Here is a 21,666-nt window from a genome sequence, read left to right as displayed (position 1 = left end):
TGAAAAACTTGGTACACAGCCAGAGAATGTTGGGAGGAGGGAAGAGAATTGAGAGAAATTTAAGGCAGGCTCTCAGAGGCGCCTGCTTGTGATTTGGCTATTGGAAACCTTTATAACTGACTTGAAAGAATGTAAGAGGGAGCTTCCTGGAGAAAGCATGATCTGGGAGTGATCATATTAGTCATGCTGTATTCTTATTCACTGCTCTGAATTTAGGTGCCATTGGAGGTGACATAGCCTCATTGCCATAGCAGATGTATTCAATTTTATAATGTTCATTGTGCTAAAACTCCCCATTATAGGCAATACCATACCTGGAATAGAAAATACTTGTGATCAGTTTGTCTGAGAAATCATAACATTGGAAGTTTGCCCAGAGACCATCTGGTCTGTAGAGATGCTATTTAGCAAGAGTGTTCAAAGATCACCAGGCAAGGGAGAATAATACTGGTAAGATAATTCAGGTAATTTTTAAAATAAAGGGGTTTTTTTAGTTTAAAAAATTCTTAAGTGACTTATTTGGAAATTATGTACTATTTTGGTAAAAAAAATTTTTAATTATATAAAATGGTGCTATCCTTATTTGGCAAAATTAAATTACCAGTCATCCACTGATTCCATTTGCACTAAAATATTTAATACTGAAAGATCCCAGAAGAGCAAACCCATCACCAATATTGCTAGCAATAGAACCATTTAAAAATTAGATTATTATCACTAAAATAATACATACCATTTTTTTAAAAAAGCATGTAGAAATATAAAAACAAAGATCAAAAGCATCCCTACACAACTTTCAGCAGCTCAGCAACTGTTTTATGCTTGAATAGTACAGTAACTTCTAATACTATGATGCCTGTTTCAAACACTCTTAATATACGCAATGTATTTATTGCAAAAATATTTCCTACTTGATTGTCTTCAATCTGCCTATCACCTTCCCTTCAGATCCTGTTGTTCCTCTTGTCCTCCCTTCTCTATTAGTCTTTTACCATCCATTTTAACAACATAATGCTTTGTCCAACACAGTCAAGCAAGATTAGATTCAAGAAGATTCTTCTAGGTCGTTGTGAGTTCTGTCTCTGTCCACTTGTTGAAAATTGGGTGTCAATCAACTCCTGAATTCTAGCAACTGATATTCAACTTGAATTTCAGAAACGTGTTTCCAAGTCACTCGAAAGGGCTGTAAATGCTGTGAATCCTCTACAAATCATGTACTAATCATTTATGTTATTAATATTTTTCTTATTGGCATATGCTCCACATATTAGCCCTGGCCATAGTTATTACAAGTATTTTATCAATTTTTCATCTACTTTCTTTTTTAAGATTTTGTTTATTTATTCATGAGAAACACACAGAGAGAAGGGGAGGCAGAGACACAGGCAGAAGGAGAAGCAGGCTCTATGCAAGGAGCCTGACCTGGGATTCGATCCTGGGTCTCCAGGATCAGGCCCTGGGCTGAAGGCGGTGCTAAACCTCTGAGCCACCCAGGCTGCCCTGTCATCTACTTTCAAGTTTGCTTCAGATTGTTTTGGCAGAGGGGGCTTTTTTTTCTTTATTCTTTCATTATTATTAGTCAATTATCTGTGTTTTTTATAATAAATTTTGCAGTTAGTCATGACTCATTTTTTAGACCTTCTGGAGAATTTTATGTATGCTTAAGAAAGCTATGTATGCTTTCCCCCTAAAATGAGCCCAGGCACATGTATAATAGAGGATTTTCTGTACCCCAAAGTAACCTATGGGCCCCAAGTTAAGAGCTCAGGTTAGAAAGTCTTTCCTATCTCAAAGTCTCAAATACCAACTTCCATTTTCATCTAGGGCTTTATTTCATTTTTTTTAAGATTTTATTTATTTATTCATGAGAGACATAGAGAGAGAGAGGCAGAGACACAGGCAGAGGGAGAAGCAGGCTCCATGCAGGGAGCCCGACATGGGACTCAATCCTGGGTCTCCAGGATCACACCCTGGGCTGAAGGTGGCTGGCGCTAAACCGCTGGGCCACCCGGGCTGCCCTTATTTCATTTTTCAATGTTAATGTCTAACCACGTAGAATTTATTTTGGCATTCAGTAGGAGGCTCTAAGTTGAATTTTTATAGAGATCCATTTACTCGATGCCATTTCTTACGTAATCTTCCTCTCCAAAAACAATTTGTTTTGCATTCCAGTCATTGAATTTATCAAGGTCTCCCTTGCGTTTTCTGTTTATTATTCTGTCTATTCTTTGACATTACATGATCATTCCACTTTTTAAATATTTTCTGAAGCATTTCTACCTGTTTATTTTTCCTGGAAAATTTTAGAACCATTTTGCCGTGTTCCCCAAAACAGGCTGAATGACAATTTATGACAACTGTATGAATCTTGGCTTCTTTATAACAGTTTGTTTTCCCATTCAAGAAAATTTGCCTCTGAATTATTCAGATCTCTCTTTTATTGGCAAAATAACATTTCAGGCTTGTCTTTAGTTCCATACTTTTTTGGGTAGATTTCTTTTTTGGAATAGTAAATATTTGAATGCTTTGCTGTTACTGTTACATCATGTATAACAGAGATACTGTTTTTGTATGTTTTCTTTTCTCTAGCCCCTTTAATTCACATTGTGTTGTAACTGATTACCTTGTTTTTTGAGGGGAGGGAATATATACATGACTTTGGACTATGGTAACTCTCTCTTCATTTGAATTTTTTCTGGGTTTGTTTTCATTTACAAACTGGTCATTATGACTGCAGGTCTTGGAGTCAGGCTGACATCAGTTCCAGTCCTGCCTCCACTCTATTACTACCTAGGTAGCCTTGAACAAGTGAAAATTATGTTTCTTGACCTCATTAAATTTTGGTTTCTTCATCTGAAATTTGGGGCAATAACCCAGAATCACCAGTTTGTTGCCAGGATGACACAGATGTGGACATATGGAAAGTAGTACAAATATAGAAGCTGATATAATCATGATTAGTGTTTCTGTTATATTAGCCCACCGTTTAAAATATTAAGTATCAAAAATGACAATAAGCTTTCATGTCTAGGTCCTGATTTTCTCTGGATTCTTTTTTTTTTTTATTTGTTTCACTTTTTGTTGATTTTTTTTTTCTTTTCTTCATGTGGCTATGCAGCATTTTTGGTTTTACAAAGGTTTTGTTAAAAATGGAATTTGGATCTTTTCTCAGTATCTGTTGAGGTTTTTGACATTTAGTTTGCCATATTAGAATCATTTATGGGACTTATTAGAATAATAGATTTTTAATATTATTTCTTTTTATATTACAAGTGAAATTTGGTTGTTTAGTATGCAGTTGGTTTAGTATTAGAATATTTTATACATGCCTTTGTGTTTATTTTCCTAAGTGACATTTATAGTTTCTTTTTTTTTAAGATATTTATTTATTTATTTATTTATTTATTTATTTATTTATTTATTCATGAGAGGCACATTGGGGGGGGGGGGGTAGAGACACAGGTTAGAGGGAGAAGCAGGCTGCATGCAGGGAGCCTGATGTGGGACTCGATCCTGGGACTCCAGAATCACGCCCTGGGCCGAAGGCAGGCGCTAAACTGCTGAGCCACCTAGGGATCCCCATAGTTTCTTGAACTGGATAGTGTGCATGTGTATATGTTCTATATTGTTACAGCACCTAGCTAATATTAATTGTGTACTTATGAGATATGAGGAGAATCTCGTAAAGTGTACTTTCTTTATTTTTTTTCTCATTTATTCCTCAAATATATGGTTGCATAGGTAGTAAATGAAGAATCAAGCCTCCTAACCTAGATTGGTTTAACCTGTCTGTACTCTGCCTCTCTACCACTTCGTTGTTACTGTTGGTTTTTTATATCAAGATGTTAAATTCACAAAACAAATTGTGAAACTTTGCATCTATTCTTTCCTCTGGAGACATTTACGATTACTATCCTTGTAAGTTTGAAGGAAACCATCTGTCCCTAAAGCCTTTGAGGTGCTCCTTTGATAAATTTTCAATCTTAATTTTTTTTCATCTATATTCTTCAGAACCAGGTCCATTTCGTAAGATTCTCAAATTTATTAACTAATAATTACATATAGTTACATATATAACTGTAATATAATGGCATATTTTGTAATTTGTAGCATAATATAATTATTTTAATATATGTAATATTAATATGATATATTTTATATATTATTTTCTTTGTTAGATGTTCTGTTGCTATTCTTCCTTTCAAAAGGCCAGTTCTTAGATTTGTTAATGATTAATGCTGTTTTTTTCATTAATATCTTTCCTGTTTTCCTGTGATCACTCTTCATTCTTTATTAATCTTATTGGTTGAATCATGGTTCATTTATTTTTCCTTTTACATTAGTATGATTTAAAAAGAAAAAAACCTGCAGATTTACTTCTGAACACACTTTTGGCTATCATTACTTTTTAAGGATGTTTGGGCTTCCTTTTTGGTAGAATGACAATTGAGAATAATAGTTTTAAGTATTAACACACTTTGTCTCTATTGAGATTAATTATTGACCTTTTTCCCCCCACTATGCTGTGGTCAGATAATGAAGTTAGATTATCAGCCACACTAGTGGTATGTGAAGTATTGTTTTTCCTTAGGGCAGTTGAGGTTTCCTTTTGGCTCAGTATATCGGCAATTAAAAAAGCTCTTTTTTTTTTTTTAAGCTCTTTAGTAAAAATAATAATAATAATAATAATAAATAAAGCTCTTTAGTTGGTGCGTGAATTCTTAAGAAAAAGAAATTATTCTTTGTAGGAGATATGTTTTAATACTATTAACGTATATCTTTTATGTAAACAAATCCTTTGTAGTCTTTTCCCTGAAATAAATGGATTAAATTATCTGACTGGGGCACCTGGGTGGCTCAGTGATTGAGTATCTGCCTTTGGCTCAGGGCATGACCCCAGGGTCCTAGCATCGAGTCCCACACTGGGATCTCTGCAGGGAGCCTGTTTCTCCCTCTGCCTACATCTCTGCCTCTCTCTGTGTGTCTCTCATGAAAAACTAAATAAAATCTTTAAGAAAAAAATAAAATAAAATAAAATGCCTAAATAGTAGTCTGGGTCCCTCAGTTACTTCTTTTTTCTTATAGTGTTTGATCCATACATTTTTTTTAATAAATTTATTTTTTATTGGTGTTCAATTTACCAACATACAGAATAACACCCAGTGCTCATCCCGTCAAGTGCCCCCCTCAGTGCCCGTCACCCATTCACCCCCACTCCCCGCCCTCCTCCCCTTCCACCACCCCTAGTTCATTTCCCAGAGTTAGGAGTCTTTATGTTCTGTCTCCCTTTCTGATATTTCCCGCCCATTTCTTCTCCCTTCCCTTATATTCCCTTTCACTATAATTTATATTCCCCAAATGAACGAGAACATACACTGTTTGTCCTTCTCCGACTGACTTACTTCACTCAGCATAATACCCTCCAGTTCCATCCACGTTGAAGCAAATGGTGGGTATTTGTCATTTCTAATGGCTGAGTAATATTCCATTGTATACATAAACCACATCTTCTTTATCCATTCATCTTTCGATGGACACTGAGGCTCCTTCCACAGTTTGGCTATTGTGGACATTGCTGCTAGAAACATCGGGGTGCAGGTGTCCCGGCGTTTCATTGCATCTGAACATTTGGGGTAAATCCCCAACAGTGCAATTGCTGGGTCGTAGGGCAGGTCTATTTTTAACTCTTTGAAGAACCTCCACACAGATCAGTATCAATGGAACAGAATAGAGAACCCAGAAGTGGACCCTCAACTTTATGGTCAACTAATATTCGATAAAGGAGGAAAGACTATCCATTGGAAGAAAGACAGTCTCTTCAATAAACGGTGCTGGGAAAATTGGACATCCACATGCGGAAGAATGAAACTAGACCACTCTCTTTCACCATACACAAAGATAAACTCAAAATGGATGAAAGATCTAAATGTGAGACAAGATTCCATCAAAATCCTAGAGGAGAACACAGGCAACACCCTTTTTGAACTCGGCCATAGTAACTTCTTGCAAGATACATCCACGAAGGCAAAAGAAACAAAAGCAAAAATGAACTATTGGGACTTCATCAAGATAAGAAGCTTTTGCACAGCAAGGGATACAGTCAACAAAACTAAAAGACAACCTCCAGAATGGGAGAAGATATTTGCAAATGACATATCAGATAAAGGGCTAGTTTCCAAGATCTATAAAGAACTTATTAAACTCAACAGCAAAGAAACAAACAATCCAGTCACGAAATGGGCAAAAGAGATGAAGAGAAATCTCACAGAGGAAGACATAGACATGGCCAACACGCACATGAGAAAATGCTCCGCATCACTTGCCATCAGGGAAATACAAATCAAAACCACAATGAGATACCACCTCACACCAGTGAGAATGGGGAAAATTAACAAGGCAGGAAACCACAAATGTTGGAGAGGATGCGGAGAAAAAGGAACCCTCTTACACTGTTGGTGGGAATGTGAACTGGTACAGCCACTCTGGATCCATACATTTTGATAGAAACATTTCATGCTGTTAGATATTTATTATAGACACTACCTTATCTTTCTGCTAAATTATACTTCCTTGTCCTTTTCAGTGTCTTTTTTTAAGATTGTATTTATTTTTTTCATAAGAGACACAGTTAGAAAAGCAGAAACACAGGCAGAGGGAGAAGCAGGCTCTGCAGAGAGCCCAATGAGGGACTCGATCCCAGGACCCCAGGACCCCAGAATCACAACCTGAGCCAAAGGCAGATGTTCAACCATTGAGCCTCCGGGACATCCCCTTTTCAGTGTCTTTATGTCTAAAATGTTATAGTATTTCAATTAATTTTGTCATCCATACCTTTACATGTGTGTGTGTTGTGGAAAAATCTCTCCCTTTCTTTAATTTTTAGTTTCTATATTTTTTTAGGAAAAAATATTTTAAAATATTTTAATAATTTTTAAATTTTAGGTTTTAAATAAAGCTGATATTTAAAAATAAATATATCTTACAACAAGGGAGTTCTCCCCTTTGCCTCCTTGCTATATGAACATGGCTCATGCTTACTTTGCTGTTCCCACCTACACTTATATATCCATGTTTAATACCATAATCTGGATTTATGCAACAGGCTATTTTTTTTAAAGATTTTATTTATTTATTTATTCATGAGAGACAGAGAAAGAGGCAGAGACACAGGCAGAGGGAGAAGCAGGCTCCATGCAGGGAGCCTGATGCGGGACTCAATCCAGGGACTCCAGGATCATGCCCTGGGCTGAAGGCGGTGCAAAACCACTGAGCCACCCAGACGTCCCACAACAGGCTATTTTAATTAATTTATTTCTTCCCATTATTTTTTTCTTTTTTGAAGGATTGTGTTAAGAGACTTGTTAAGTCTTCCCTCTGTGTTTATTTTTGAGCCATGGAAGGCCTTTCATAACAACAACACGTTCTAGGGTTTTTAATTTGGACTTACGTATTCATCGGCTGAAATAGATCTTAACGTTATCTGCTTTATTTTGGTTTTCAGAGCGTGTGTTTGTAGAGAGGTAGGTTAGTTTACTTTGTCAGTCCTATCAATGGGTGTCTTCTGCATTTACTCATGAAGGACAGGAGGTTAGCATAAAATTCTTGGGCTTAAAAAAAAAAAATTCTTGGGCTTATTTCCTTTCAGTGGTTTTAACTGTCCTTTTTCATGGGTCTCCTGAAATGAGCTTTGCAGAGAATCCTAAGGCAGAAATTCTGCTTTAATTCCTAAATAACTTTATAAAAAAAAAAAATCTTATTTATTCATGAGAGGCAGAGACGCAGGCAGAGGGAGAAGCAGGCTCCCTGCAGGGATCTCAACCACTGAGCCACCCAGGTGTCCCAATTCCTAAATAGCTTTTAAGATACTTTTCATTAGTATCTATCTATATGTACACACTATATGTGTACATATAGATAATCCTATAGATTATATGTACACGTACACATACATATACAGATATCAGGATGACTGTAAGAGATGCAATTCTTCATATTTCCTGAAACATACTGAGTTCTTCGAGCCTACCTGGGGCATTTTTAATCAAGTGGGATTTTGATTACTAATAAAGCCTACCCTGGGAGTCTGAGAGACCTGCATGCAAATTCCTGTTCTTGTTCTCACTGTTACTGACTTTAGGATCCATATGTAACCTGTCTAAGCCTTAGTTTCCACTTCCCTGTAAAGGGAAGAATAATATTATCTGCATCCTGCAGTGGTTTGTGTGCATTACTGTAAGTAAATCGTGAAGACTCAGTAGGTGTTGGTCCTCAGAGGCAGACAAAACTCCTATCTCGAAGTGGGTTTCTGTTTTCTGGCCTCCAGCTCTGTCATCTTGCATTTCCCTGTCATCTCTTCATTAGTTTCCTTTAAAAAAAAAATTTGTGGGGAGTTCTTATATTTGTAGTCCACATTATTAACTCAATTTTCCATACTATCAGTTTCACAGTATCTATATCCGTTATCAATTGACTCCCTCTAATGCAAACTTTGTTTTGCTAATACTACTCTATGCTCCTTTTAGTCTTTCTCTCAATTTCTATTTTGGCATCTAAACCTGCCTTCCTTATTGCTATATTTGCTTTTCGTTCACTGTCTTTTCCACGGGCTCCATATTATTTTTCTTCATTTTTCCTGTCCCCGTACTTCCCTCTTTCTTTTTTTAAGATTTTATTTATTTATTCATGAGAGACATAGAGAGAAAGGCAGACACAGTCAGAGGGAGAAGCAGGCTTCCCGCAAGGAGCCCGATGTGGGACTCAATCCCAGGACCCTGGGATCACCACCTGACCCAAAGGCAGATGCTCAACCACCGAGCCACCCAGGTGCCCCCTGTACTTCTAAGTACCTTTTACTTTTTTTCTTTTTCCTTCCCTTCTTCCTTCCTATGTTCCTATTTTTTCCTTTTTTTTTTTTTTTTTAATCACTCTCAATGAGAAATTCTAGCTTTAGAAAGGGTGTGAGCTGTCCCTGCTCTGCTTAACATCCAAGCACAGACCTATTCAAACTTGCCCTTAAAGGATTAGATGATAGACAAAACCCTTTGGTCAATTATCAGATCCTGGCAGAGATCAGATCCAAAGTGAGGAGTGCCAGGTAAGGAGAAGTTGTTTGTTTGTTTTTAAGATTTTATTTCTTTACTCATAAGAGCCACACAGAGGCAGAGACACAGGCAGAGGGAGAAGCAGGCTCCCCATGGGGAGCTCAATGTGGGACCCCGGGATTATGACCTGAGCTGAAGGCAGACACTTAACCATTGAGCCACCTAGGCATCCCTCTTGGTATTTTTCTTATTAATTAATTAATTAAGTAAGTAAGTAAGTATTTATTTTTGAGAGAGAAATAGCATGACCTAGGGGAGGAGCAGAGGGAGAGAGAGGCAGACTCCCTGCTGAGTGGGGAGCCTGATATCAGGGGACTCCATCCCAAGACCCCAAGATCATGATGTGAGCCAAAGGCAGATACTTAACTGACTGAGCCACCCACGTTCCCCTCTCTGTCTTTTCTTAAATGGCTACTACAGCTCCAGCCATCACGTCCACATTCAAGTAAAAGAAGGAAGAAAAGAGCGAAGGAAAATTGGGGAATGCCTGTGTCAGGAAAGCAAAGGCTTTCTCAGAAAAGCCCAGTAAACTCCTACTTACGTTTTATTACTCAGAATTCCATCTCATGTGCACCCCTCCCTGCCGGGGCATCTGGGGGACATGACTTTGGTATCTCACATGTAGACTGAGAAAGGCAGTAAAAAAGAAAGGTAGAATTTACCCCCTAATTCCTGCCATAATTTCTAGGAATTGAAACTCTAAAAATAGAGATAGAACACATAGCAGAGTTAATGCTCGGGCTGCCTTGAAAATAAAAAAAAAAGAGTACATGTCTAGTAGAGAATCATGTATATACTTTCTTAGGCCAGGAGTATCTTTGGTCTTTAATTCAGGGGATAGATGGGGAAGCAGGCTTAACTTTTGGGGGGTCTTTCATCACTACTTCCTCCCTCTACTTTCCTTTAAGTGACAAGCCAGCTTTGTTTTCTTAATGTAAAGTACAGAAATGTTAAACATTCTTTTGCTTATTCCAGTCACATCAGCCATAAGGTTATTTGAAATATTCTGTACAAAATACAGAATTTTTGTTCTAGATTTCTGTTAACCTTTCCCGCAATGGGTATGTACAGTGCATAAGGCTTTTTAAAAATATTTTTTAAAGATTTTATTTATTTATTCATGAGAGACAAGAAAGAGGCAGAGACATAGGCAGAGAGAGAAGCAGGCTCCCTGCGGGGAACCTGATGTAGGACTCAATCCCCGGACTCCGGGATCACGTCCTGGGCCAAAGGCAGACACTCAACACTGAGCATCCCTAAAAATATTTTTTTGTTACCATTGACATCTAGTAATTAGAAAGACTGCTAGGAGTTGACATAATAAACCAGGAGTTTCTAAAATAGAATAACATTTACTTAAAATTCTAGAATCCAAAATGCATACTGATTTTCACTGAACTTTAAAAGGCAGGTGAACACTGAAAAATCCCTGTTTAAAAATATACTTCTTGATAAGCAGGTAGAAAAGCATCACTTTAATTCTTTGTATTCAGCGGGGGGAAAAAATGAGAGAAAATGCTGTAACTTAGAATAATAGTAATAACAGAGATGCAGCCAAGTATTTTTATTGCCTGTCCAAGGGTTCAACTGCTGGCTTTTGAGGTGAGAACTTTGCAAATCCCTAACCTCTAGTAGAAAAGTTTCAAAAACACTGCAGTCTAGCAGTTCACTTGAGCAAATAAGTACATACAGTCTTCATCCTAACATTTGGTACCATATGGCACTCCGATGTCCACACAAAGAACATTCCACCATCTTCTACATCACTCAGTGGCCAACTGTCAAGAGCAAAGATGTTCCCACGAGTAGAGAGAGAGGATTTGTTACAATCACAGTGGGTCCAGGCACTTGTTTTCCTAACCGGTCAGCTTGACGCCTGCACCATTGGCTCATTAAAACCAGATCCTTTGACAGATAGTGGCATTATTATTTCCCGAGCATGAACACACTGATGTATCAAAAATGCTAGTTTGCTTATTTGTTACAGGACCATACCATCGAAATTTAGGAATAGAAAAAAAAAAAAAAAAAAGAACAGCTTAATTAAATGGAGAACCATCAAAAGCTAGCAGAAACTCAATGCTAGCAGAAACTCAAGAGTGGTCCTTCTGAATTGTTTCGGGATGATAGGTTGTGCGTCCTAATAAATCACGATGGCTGTTGTCTTTGGGAGTCTGTGCCAGGCACTCTGTATGCATCACCTTGGGTTCTTGCAACCACCCTGCAGACTGTGTGGTACCACCTCTGCTGTCAGCTGAAAGAACTGAGTCCCTGAGAGGTTCAGAAAATTGTCTGGCATCATAGAAGCATCAGATAGCAGGTGATGATTTAGCCCAAGTCTTCCCGATGGCAAAGCACAGTTCTATCATTCTCATGTGACTCTGAGCAGTGTTTGTTATTATTTTTAAGAACCAATTTAAATGAGAAATAAAAATAATGCGGATGGCAGTGTGTTCCTGCAGGACGATGTCGGTGCACTTAGAACTGCGTACGTCTTTGGGCTGAGTCTGTCCTCCTGCTTCCTTCCCAGACTTGGGTTTCTTGCAGCCTGACTGGGATAAGCTTGCGGGGTGGGGGCGGGGGGGAGTTCTCATCCTGTCACTTATTGTCTACTTCAAGAGATTTCAAAGATTGAGGATGAAAATGAAAGTCAGACTTGGATTCCAGGTCTCAGAGTACATGAAGAGAGAGACCTTTAGATTGGCCAGAATTTATAGCCTCGGGGTAATACTGTTGGAGGGAATTGCATCCATAGGGAGAAGTGGCACTGAGTTCCATTATTGTGAATTGATTTCCATGCATGTGATCTCAAGTTAGTGTACCTTTGTGTGACCATCCATCGCATTGTATCCCCTAAAGGTTTATGCAGCACGTATTTCAAGGAAATGATGACTGGGCTTACAGACACAATGCCATTTGTTTGTAAAGCCGCAGAAAACTTAATTGATGTGTTTTAGGTGTCATGGCAAATCATGCAGGTGAGCCAAGAAGTACAAAGGAAAGAAGACACTTCAGTTTAAATGGCAGAGTTTTTCTTGGTAAATTAGGGTCTGTGTTCCCTGAAGTGTGTTCAGAGACCAAGTTTCTGTACCTTTGACTTTATACTCCCTTCACGTAATGAGTGAATGGTGTATACAAGAGAGTAGAATGAAAAGTTGACTTGGGTGGTCCTGAACCAATCTTCTCTTTTCTTTTATCTTTTCTACTTCCATTCAGGTATGGACAGATCATAAGTAGGTGTCCAGGGGATACCAGAACAAGTCACATTTCCAAATCTGGGGGTATTATTATCTGTGTTTTCTGTCGGTACACTCAATTTGAGGCCTGGAACTTTTGAATTAATGTAGAGCACAAGGTACCACACAACAAAACAACAACCAAACACACTCCCATTAGCAATTTATATCTGTTTACCGTGGGACATATGATGATCCTTTCAGCGGCTTCATTCCCTGACCAAAGAAGATGGGTTTCCTTTGTCGGATGGTCGGTATTTTATTCTTGACTTGTCACAGACACGCATGGGGTACAGTCAGAATACTGTTTTTACCAAACTCAGAAGGCTTCAAACACCTTCTCTCTCATCTTTGTTATCCCAGCTGACAATGAATCTTTCTTCTTAATTGCTGATTTATTTAGCATCTGTACAATGACTTTAATTTTCTGGCTACTTGTTCCCTTTTCTATTTTACACAGTGGTAAGGATCATAAAACGAGACTGGTTTTGTCTCAGATTTTTTGTGGAATATTTAGTCAGTTGAGTGCTTGCTGATTGGTCGTGCAGTTTCCCCATAGGACTGCTTCTTGAAATTGCTCATCATTGCATTAGATAGAATCACTCTTGTATGTAAAGAAGATTGGCACGTTCAGGAAACAGTTTTCATTATCTGGATTTGCTATTGCTGCTCATGTTGAGAAATTTTCTGTACCAAGATGTGTATATGTTGTCCCTTTAATCAGTTTCCTCTTAACTGCCTGTGATGCTAGATCCATTTGGGGATTTAGGGGGGAGGATAACTTCCTGTTTCTTCTTAATAAATGCAGGTGAGTCAGTCACTCAGGTTTCAGAATTGGCCCTGTTTTTTAAGGACTACCAAGTACCAGTTGATTTTGAACGGTTCACATATGTGCAGAACTAGCTGAGAAAACTCAGCTTTGTGTGACCATCCATCGCATTGTATCCTCTAAGGGTTTATGCAGCACGTATTTCAAGGAAATAATGACTGAGCTTACAGACACAATGCCATTTGTTTGTAAAGCCACAGAAAACTTAATTGATGTGTTTTAGGTGTCTTGACAAATCATGCAGGTGAGCCAAGAGGTACAAAGGAAACCAAAAGACGACACATATAGAACTCCCCAGAAAATCATGTATGTTTTATTGCCTTGAAATCTCTCTTGGGAGAGATTTTGTTGTGTTTTGCTTTTGAATTTAAATGCTAGCAGTTAGGCTTAGAAGCTCAACAGGAAGCACTACACAAAATGTCTTTCTTGGGATACGTCCTATTTCTAAACTTATTGTTGGGGCCATGAAATACTTTGAACTGCTCAGAACAAAAATGGAATACAAACACCAGGTAGTGATTGTGTCATTAATTATCCTGTTTTTTTGCTGCTGGAAATGAGACGTGTTTGAGATGGGGTTCAGATGAGCTCCCCTCATTGGAGAAGTGTTAACCCAACCAGACTACAAACTACATCAGAGCATGAACATGTCAAGCAAGGTGGCAAGTTCATAACCATAATGCTAAATAATCTAATGTTATGATCTACAGTATAAGCATATGATACTCTCTTATAAAAATAAGATGCTATTTCCTAGTTCAATAGCTTTCCATTTATCTTTGATAGTATGTGCCAAAGTTAAGCTGTCAGAACCTAAACCCCAGGGATCCCTGGGTGGCGCAGCGGTTTGGCGCCTGCCTTTGGCCCAGGGCGCGATCCTGGAGACCCGGGATCGAATCCCGCGTCGGGCTCCCGGTGCATGGAGCCTGCTTCTCCCTCTGCCTGTTGTGTCTCTGCCTCTCTCTCTCTCTGTATGACTATCATAAATAAATAAAAAAATGTTTAAAAAAAAAAAAAAAAGAACCTAAACCCCAAATTAAGACTTGAGAATCGTCTGAATTCTATGGCAAACAAAACTCAGCCAACTGAGTTAAAAGACACAGTACAGGTACAAAAATGGTGTGACTATGAGGACATGACATGCCACACTTGGCTTCCTGATCCAGTTGTCAAAGAACTACCTGGTAAACCACTATGTATGTGTTCATTCCACTTTTGTGGGTCCATCTGGAAATGGTGTTAAATAGTGAATGATAGCATAGGATCTTCAGCCAGCCAGGTGTTGCTGGTTTGAATTGTAACTCTACCACTAACTACCTGTATGTACTCGAGTTACCGTGTGTAACTCAATCTGCTTATCCTCTGTGGAACGGGAATAAAAATATTACCTGTGTTCATATAATGGATTTGTTTTTGTTTTTTTTAAGGATTTATTTATTTTATTTTATTTTATTTTATTTTATTTTTTTTATTTATTCTTGAGAGAGAGAGAGAGAATGAGCATGAGCCAGGGCGGGGGGCGCGGGGGTGGGCAGAGGGAGAAGCAGGCTCCCTACCAAGCAGGCAGCTGGATGCAGGGCTCTATCCCAGGACCCTGGGATCATGACCCGAGCTGAAGGCAGACACTTAACCAACTGAGCCACCCAGGTGCCCCTCCTGTGATGTTTAAGATTGCACAGTATATATAATGCATGTACAACATGCAATACCTGGCCCTGACCAAGTGCTCATTTAATGTTGGTTATTAATTTGAAGTCCCTAAAGGATGCAAAACTTCCTAACAGGAAAAGAGGACACATATAGAACTCCTCAGAAAATCATGTATGTTTTATTGCCTTGAAAGCTCATAGCTAGCTAGCCACATTTAGCAGGGATTTATTAATGTTACCCTTTTAGTATACATTGTTGTTTAAAGGTAATTGTTGGGGATCCCTGGGTGGCTCAGCGGTTTAGCGCCTGCCTTTGGCCTGGGGCGTGATCCTGGAGTCACAGGATCAAGTCCCACATCAGGTTCCCTGCATGGAGCCTGCTTCTCCCTCTGCCTGTGTCTCTGCTTCTCTCTTTCTGTGTCTCTCATGAATAAATAAATAAAATCTTAAAAAAAAAAATAAAGATAATTGTCAATAATTCCAGGTAGAAACCTAAGGGGTATGTGGCCTAAATCCTTGTGGCTTTTCATGGGCTCAGTGGTCTCCAGGCTCAGAATTGAGAGAAATTACTCTTTTCCCAAAGGTCAGTTATGCTTGTGGCCTCTTGATTGTTGTTTGCCCCCAAAGATCTCTGCGCTGTCTTCTGTTCTTGGAGGTGAGAGGGGTCTTGATGTTCAGAAGCCAGTGGAATGTGGCTCCAGGATAATTGCAGAAGGGGGTAGGCTGTAGGGGTTCCTACTTCACCACTGTGGCCTGCAAAGTTCCCAGCACAGGGATCATATAGCCTTCTCTTTGCTTTCACTCTGTATATGACATACTAGAAGTTTCATAGTCTGACTTCTTAACTTTTGCAGCATCCCTGATAGCATAAATACAAATAGGTCATACAATGTGAATCAGACTCCCCCAGCAATACAAGCCCTCTCAGGATACTAGCAGATTAACCTATGGCTATTTCCTGAGCTAATCATTAGTTACCTCCCACAGGTAGAAACACCACTGATTGCAAAATCCCTTGGTTTCCCATGTTAACTTACTCGCTTCATTTTGGTGAAATTCAGGAAATTTTGAAATTAAATGATTTCTGAAATTGTGCATTATCAAATGTCAGAGTAAAATTACCTGACCACCTCCTCCTTTCCATGCATAGTTTCAATTTCCTGAAGCTAATTTCATCCTTCTAATTACAAGTACTCCAAGAAGAACTAGTTTTTACAACCCGGCATGAGAGCAAGTAACTCCTGTTCTTCAGGCTGACTTGCATGCAGGAGGCTTCCTGAATCTGCCTGAATACAGCTGCTTAAGGCATGAGATAAATGTTCCCTGTTCTGTTGTTGTCGTCATCATCATCATCATCATCATCATCATCGTCACCACCACCACTATTATACTTTAGTGCTAAGGGTCAGTAGGGAAATGGTCTCTCAATGGTCAGAACTTGATGTTTCTGAAAGAATCTTGCCCTGGTGATAGGTACCATAGGAAACTTGCTTCATTTCTTTGTTTTTTTTTTTTTCCATGAAGAGTAATATTTAAAATGTGAATGTTCTAGCTGTGTGTTAAATGTTATTTTAAACTCACTAGGTTAACTTAGACATATGTATCAAATCCAAGTATACTTTCAGGTGTCTTGCTGTTTGCTTGTGAAAAAAAAATTACATGCATGTCCATTTGAGAGGATCCTGCTGTACCATACGTCAAGAGGCTGGAAAATCTTGCCAGGATGAGCTTTTTTGTTGTTGCTTTTGCCTCTCGCCCAAATAACTGCATGGAGAAAGAGAAAGGAAATTAGCGTTACACCTCAGGCAGATCAGGAAAAGCATCTTATGGTCACCCTAGCGTTCAGAATTATCCTTTGACGCTTTTCCTAATTTTTCTGACCATGGTGTGACAAGTCTACTGAATTATTGTGTGGATTCAATATCCATCAACAAAGGGCCAAATCATGCTATTTGTTTTAGAAATAAAACTTACCTACCTCCTGGGCCCCATCACGCAATCTCCTTCTCTATCTCCAGAGTTTCATGCGTTATCAGGTTCCTAACAAAGTGTTGTGTAAAACAAAACAGAAATAACTGTTTTCCTTCTTCTTATATTTTTAAAACGCATGAAGTTGGGTTTTAATTTCCTTAGTATAAGTTATTGTGTGAATGCAACCTTACAAAGTAGTCTACATCCAATCTTGTCCCCCCTGAAAACTTTGGAAATGGCAGTACTGTCTCTTTTATTTTTAATCTGAGGGCTTAGCAAAAAGGTGTCAAAACTCTATAGTACGTTTCTCTCCCTGTCTCCTTCATATTCAAGCCACCAAATAGGAGCTGTGGTTCAAAACGTAGCAGACGGTTGTACTCTCTACCACTTCTTGATAGCTTATTTTGCACCAGGAGCTGGGTTAAGGACTTGACATCACTTTGATTCAATCAGTACAATGGAGTAAAGTAGATGTTAGCATCCACATGCTAAATGGGGAACCTGAAACCCTGAGAAGCCAATTTCACAAAAGTAGGAAATGAAAAGGCCAGAATCTGCTCACTGGGCCCTCTCTGTCAGGGAGGCTACTCTCAAAAACATGTATGAGGCGAGTGTAATGGGAAAACATAGTATAAATATGCAGCTCCATTATTGAAAATTAGCTATGATTAAGATACCAAGTTTTCCCTCTGCCTGGGAGAAGCCAACCTCCATATATGTGCGTATGAGGGGCCACAGGAGCTACCACATGCTCTTGTCACAGCTCAAGGAAGGTAGCAAATCATCGTTCCCCTCCCCTCAATGTTCTGAACCAGCCTTGGCAAATACCTTCTAAAAGGAAGGTGAAAGACAAGAAACAGAGTAACTATCCAAGCTGCATGATAACTGCCATATTTCCTAATTATTAAGTAAAAGGTTGTCACACCTGACATTCAAGACTGAAATGAAGAGGTTTCTTGATTAGAATTCTGTGCGTGCTTTGAGTCAAATGCCTTCCGGTATATACATACTCTTTGAAAGAGAACAAAAGTCCGTGCACATGGATTTGTTTTCTGTATGTTTATGAATCGTATTGCAGTTCTCCAAAGAAAGGAACTTCTACTCAATGTCTTTGTGCTCTACAGTGCTAACAGTCACAAGACATAGGTATCCAGTAATTTAATATAATAACTACTTATTGCAGACTAAGGGTACTCCCATAGCTGTGTCTTGGAGCCCAGCTTTGGGCCCTGTCCCGAATTCTCTTTCTGTGAGAACACGGACACCGGGGACTCAGTTCAGCTGAGGCTTTTTCCATATCCCATACATATACGCAGAATGCTGAGTTCTCTGTTAAATGAAAATCAGTTGGCTGGCTATACAGCTGGACAAGGAAGTTCCAGAAGACTTCAGTTGTGACTTGAGCTTATCGTAATTTTCAGATGCTGATGCCCGCTTTTACACAAAGGATGACCAGGCCAGATTTGGGAGCCATTTTGTTGAGGAAACTGGAAATCCTCACCCTTCTAAAAACAGCTAACTAATGCCACATTATTTCCTAAATTTAAGGTTACATTTTCTGCCTCCCTCAGATTGACGTCACTTCTCCACGTTGAGAAAGAACCAGAGCGGCATTTGGCATTTGTTCACCCCAAACCCAAATCACTGACCCTTTGTTTTTAGTACTTTGCCATTTTGCTTTTGCTTTTTTAATTTGCTTGTGACTCTCTGCTTCCCCCATCTTTTTTTTTTTTTTGGTACAATGATTCTTACCTTGTCTTTCCCCAGTCCGTTTCTGACCTGGAGAGACGTGCAGCATGTTATTGTCAGGACTTCCCGTGCAGGACATTTGAACGCTAATGACTGGAAAACCAATGCTGCTGGTTTTAAGGGTGAGAACTTCTTTCATATTCTGTCACAGGCAAAATATTTTTATTTTTCCCCCATTTTAAATGGAGAGCAGGAAGTAGAACCCCTCAAAAGAAACCTAAAGTCGTGTGCTGACACACAAAGAGCTTGCTCTTTTAGTAAATAAAAGGCAGACTGATTTTTTTAAATTCAAGCAACACATAAAAGGCAGATTTCCTTGGCTTCCCACATCATAGGTCAATTTCTTAAAAGACAACCAACTTCCAAGTCTAGTCGACCTATGGGGCTTCTAATTAGTGTGTTATTGCTGTCATTGGTTATCTGAGTGGTGTTTGTAACAATGTATGTAAAACTTTCTCATCTTCTATAGTGATGACATCCATTTCGATAATAACTGGTATATTTTGTTCACTGTCAGTTTCTAGGCCATGCTTTCTCTACATTTTGTTTTTTTTTAAACTTCCACAAACAGCTAACTCTAAGACATTACATAAATTAAAAGTTCTTATGAAGCTTTATAACATAGAGTATACAATTATGCACAATATATCCTAAGTGCTCTTTTTCCCATGGCTGAGGATTATAGTTCCCTCAAACTGTCTTACTAATGGTGGCCATTTTGTTTGTCATCATCCATAACATACAGTATAATAAAAAAATAATTTTATAAAGCAGATGTCCTAAATTTTAATCCTTTAAATAGCCAAGATTACTCTCGGTCGTATCTGCAGACTTTAAATTTATTCTCAAATAATGTTGGTACCATTATATATCCCTATGGGTAAAAAAAAGTAATGCAATAGGGAATGTCTACTTAAAAATTGAGGTACTGGTCCTCAGATCCTTAGTAACATGTTGAATAATCCTGGGCAAGTCATTTAATTATTCTAGGCCCTACCTTCTCCAACTTGAACATTTTAGAAACTGAATAATATTATCTACGTGCAATTTCTTAAATATTTTAATATGTCTTTAGTGAATTATATCCCATGTATGCAAATATCCACGTAAAATGTAATTTAAAAATTATTTGCAATTATAGTCTCATGCTTAGCCAAAACCTATAAATATACCAGATAACCAGTGCCATATAAAATATTTCTTTGGTTAGCATCTTCAATGAAGGCTTCACTCTGTTTTTAGAAAAAGAGTCTCTCTCTGCTTTTGAGTAGTATCAGACACCTCTCCATATTCGTAAATTCTGTAATACAGCAGTGTTCGATGAGCTTTTAATCTAAAGAGTCATAAATACTTGTTGAGATCACATTGTCTGAAGCCCAAATCAAGACACTCAACCTCAAAATAGCAATTGTTATGCACAGCATCCAAAATATGTGAAATTTCAGTTGTAAAAAATCCAAGATGTACTTTGCCATAGATGTGCTTCACTCTGATTAGCCTCTGCACCCTCCCAGCTCTTACGATCTAAATCCATGAGGCTGGGATGTAGATCTGGGGAAGGGGAAGAAGGGACCAAAACATAACCTTGGCTGGTTCAGGGCTGCAGTGAACTTTTTAGCAGAAGGTTCACAGACTAAGTACATTGACCTCCATGAAGCTGGGGAATCAACTTTAACCCAAATAAAAGTCTTAGTTTTACTGATTCCTTTTTGGCAAGTTAAAAAGAGCAAATGGTTCTAATAAAAAAAAATAAAAATAAAAATAAAAAAACGTAGCTCTTTTGAAAACCTCTGTTGGTTTTGGAGAGGGGGAAACAGAGGATTTAGACTAACTCTCCAGATCCAACCCTGAGTCTGAAGGGGGCTATACAGCACTCTGGCAAGGAGGAAAGAGAGTTTTACTATTGCACGTGGCATTATTTAGTATAATATTTCACTCTTCTCTTAGATTGCTGCCAAGAGTAACAATTAAAGTTCGCTTTTTCATAGATGAATTACCCTGAATGGTCTGGACTCCCAGTGGAATTGTTTTGTAATTTTGTTGATGGCAAGTCCCATATTTCATCTAAACATGGTCATAATAAGAATAATTTTTTAAAGACCTATATTCTTCCCTACCCTAAGCATTACCATCCCCTCCCTAGTGTCCTACAAATAAAAGTGATTAAGGCAGAGGCTCGCAGGAGAAGCCACGTGCTTTGGGGAAGGAGAGGATGCAGGTCACTGGGATTGAACAGAGATGGGTGACTTTTTATGAAATAAGAACTGAACAAACAAAAAAAATAGCTAATTTTTGGAAGGGCTTCATGCAATGAGAGCTCAGCGAGAGCTCATATTTTAAATTAGGTCAGCCAGCTTTTGCAGGCCTCCCTTAACAGGAACACATGGCCAAACATTTTTCCTTAGACAGGAGAAGACGGAAGTTGCCTGCAAACAGGAGCATGTGGCCATGGCCCCTCTCCCTCTTCTATGCAACTTAGTCCTGACACTGCATGATGTGTGTGCCTGAAATGAATCCGAGAGCATCTCTGCCTCCCTGGGCTTGCTCTTGTGCCCTAATGTTGAGCAATTTAACTTGTTTAAAGTGTTTAGGAAAAAAAAAAAAACAAAAACCTGAGAATAGTTTCACAGATGGCTTGGTAGGTGCTCTTCCGCATTGGGGATGTCAATATCAACAAAAGAATTTCCTTTTCATGAGGTAAAGCAGAAGCAGCAAGGGTAGCAACCAATTCAGTATTGGGATCTTGTCATCGAGAGACTTGATAGTCCTCACTGATCGTGTCCCAGGAGCCAACACCCTAAAGAACAATTTCTCACCAGACCCTGCCAAGTCCTTATATTTCTGCATGCAGTGCCCTTGCATTTCTTCAGGCATACCCATAGGCAGTACCTCCCAGGCAGAGAGTAGAACCAGATGATCTAGCAGCTAGACTGATGTGGGCTTCTCCACGAGGCCGACTCGATGCATTCTAATCCACATGTGTTATGGACCTGGAAAATGCAAGAGATTCCCTCCAGCAGCAGCTGCTGGCTTCCTATTGACTGGCACAGGCAGGCTCTCATTCAGACAAGGAGGTTGGCCTTGAAAAACCAAAGAATGTGGCGCTCTGCTGACTCATCTGTGTGTTTCTG

At 38.9% G+C, this 21,666-nt stretch overlaps 1 protein-coding gene and 1 long non-coding RNA gene across 6 annotated transcripts in view; one reads left to right on the top strand and one right to left on the bottom strand.

Moving 5' to 3' along the window:
- Positions 1-21,666, top strand: part of PCSK5 (proprotein convertase subtilisin/kexin type 5) — a 458,158-nt gene that overhangs the window by 210,898 nt on the left and 225,594 nt on the right. For all 4 annotated transcript variants that reach the window (XM_077906524.1, XM_077906513.1, XM_077906535.1 and 1 more), the window contains exon 10: positions 18,554-18,657. In XM_077906524.1, the coding sequence (XP_077762650.1) occupies positions 18,554-18,657 (104 nt within the window). The remainder of the gene's footprint in view (positions 1-18,553; positions 18,658-21,666) is intronic.
- LOC144318970 (uncharacterized) overlaps positions 10,651-21,666 on the bottom strand; it is a 75,403-nt gene continuing 64,387 nt past the window's right edge. Inside the window, exons 6-8 of one of the 2 annotated variants that reach the window (XR_013384902.1) lie at positions 18,539-18,677; positions 16,790-16,855; positions 10,651-16,579 (exon numbers count right to left, since the gene is read on the bottom strand). This is a non-coding gene — a long non-coding RNA (uncharacterized LOC144318970). The remainder of the gene's footprint in view (positions 16,580-16,789; positions 16,856-18,538; positions 18,678-21,666) is intronic. The other variant, XR_013384906.1, reaches the window with a different exon arrangement.

Source organism: Canis aureus, chromosome 1 (genome assembly GCF_053574225.1).
Source record: "Canis aureus isolate CA01 chromosome 1, VMU_Caureus_v.1.0, whole genome shotgun sequence".
NCBI lineage: Eukaryota > Metazoa > Chordata > Mammalia > Carnivora > Canidae > Canis > Canis aureus.
Note: the sequence above shows the minus strand (reverse complement) of the source record. Positions and strands in the feature narration are given on the sequence as shown.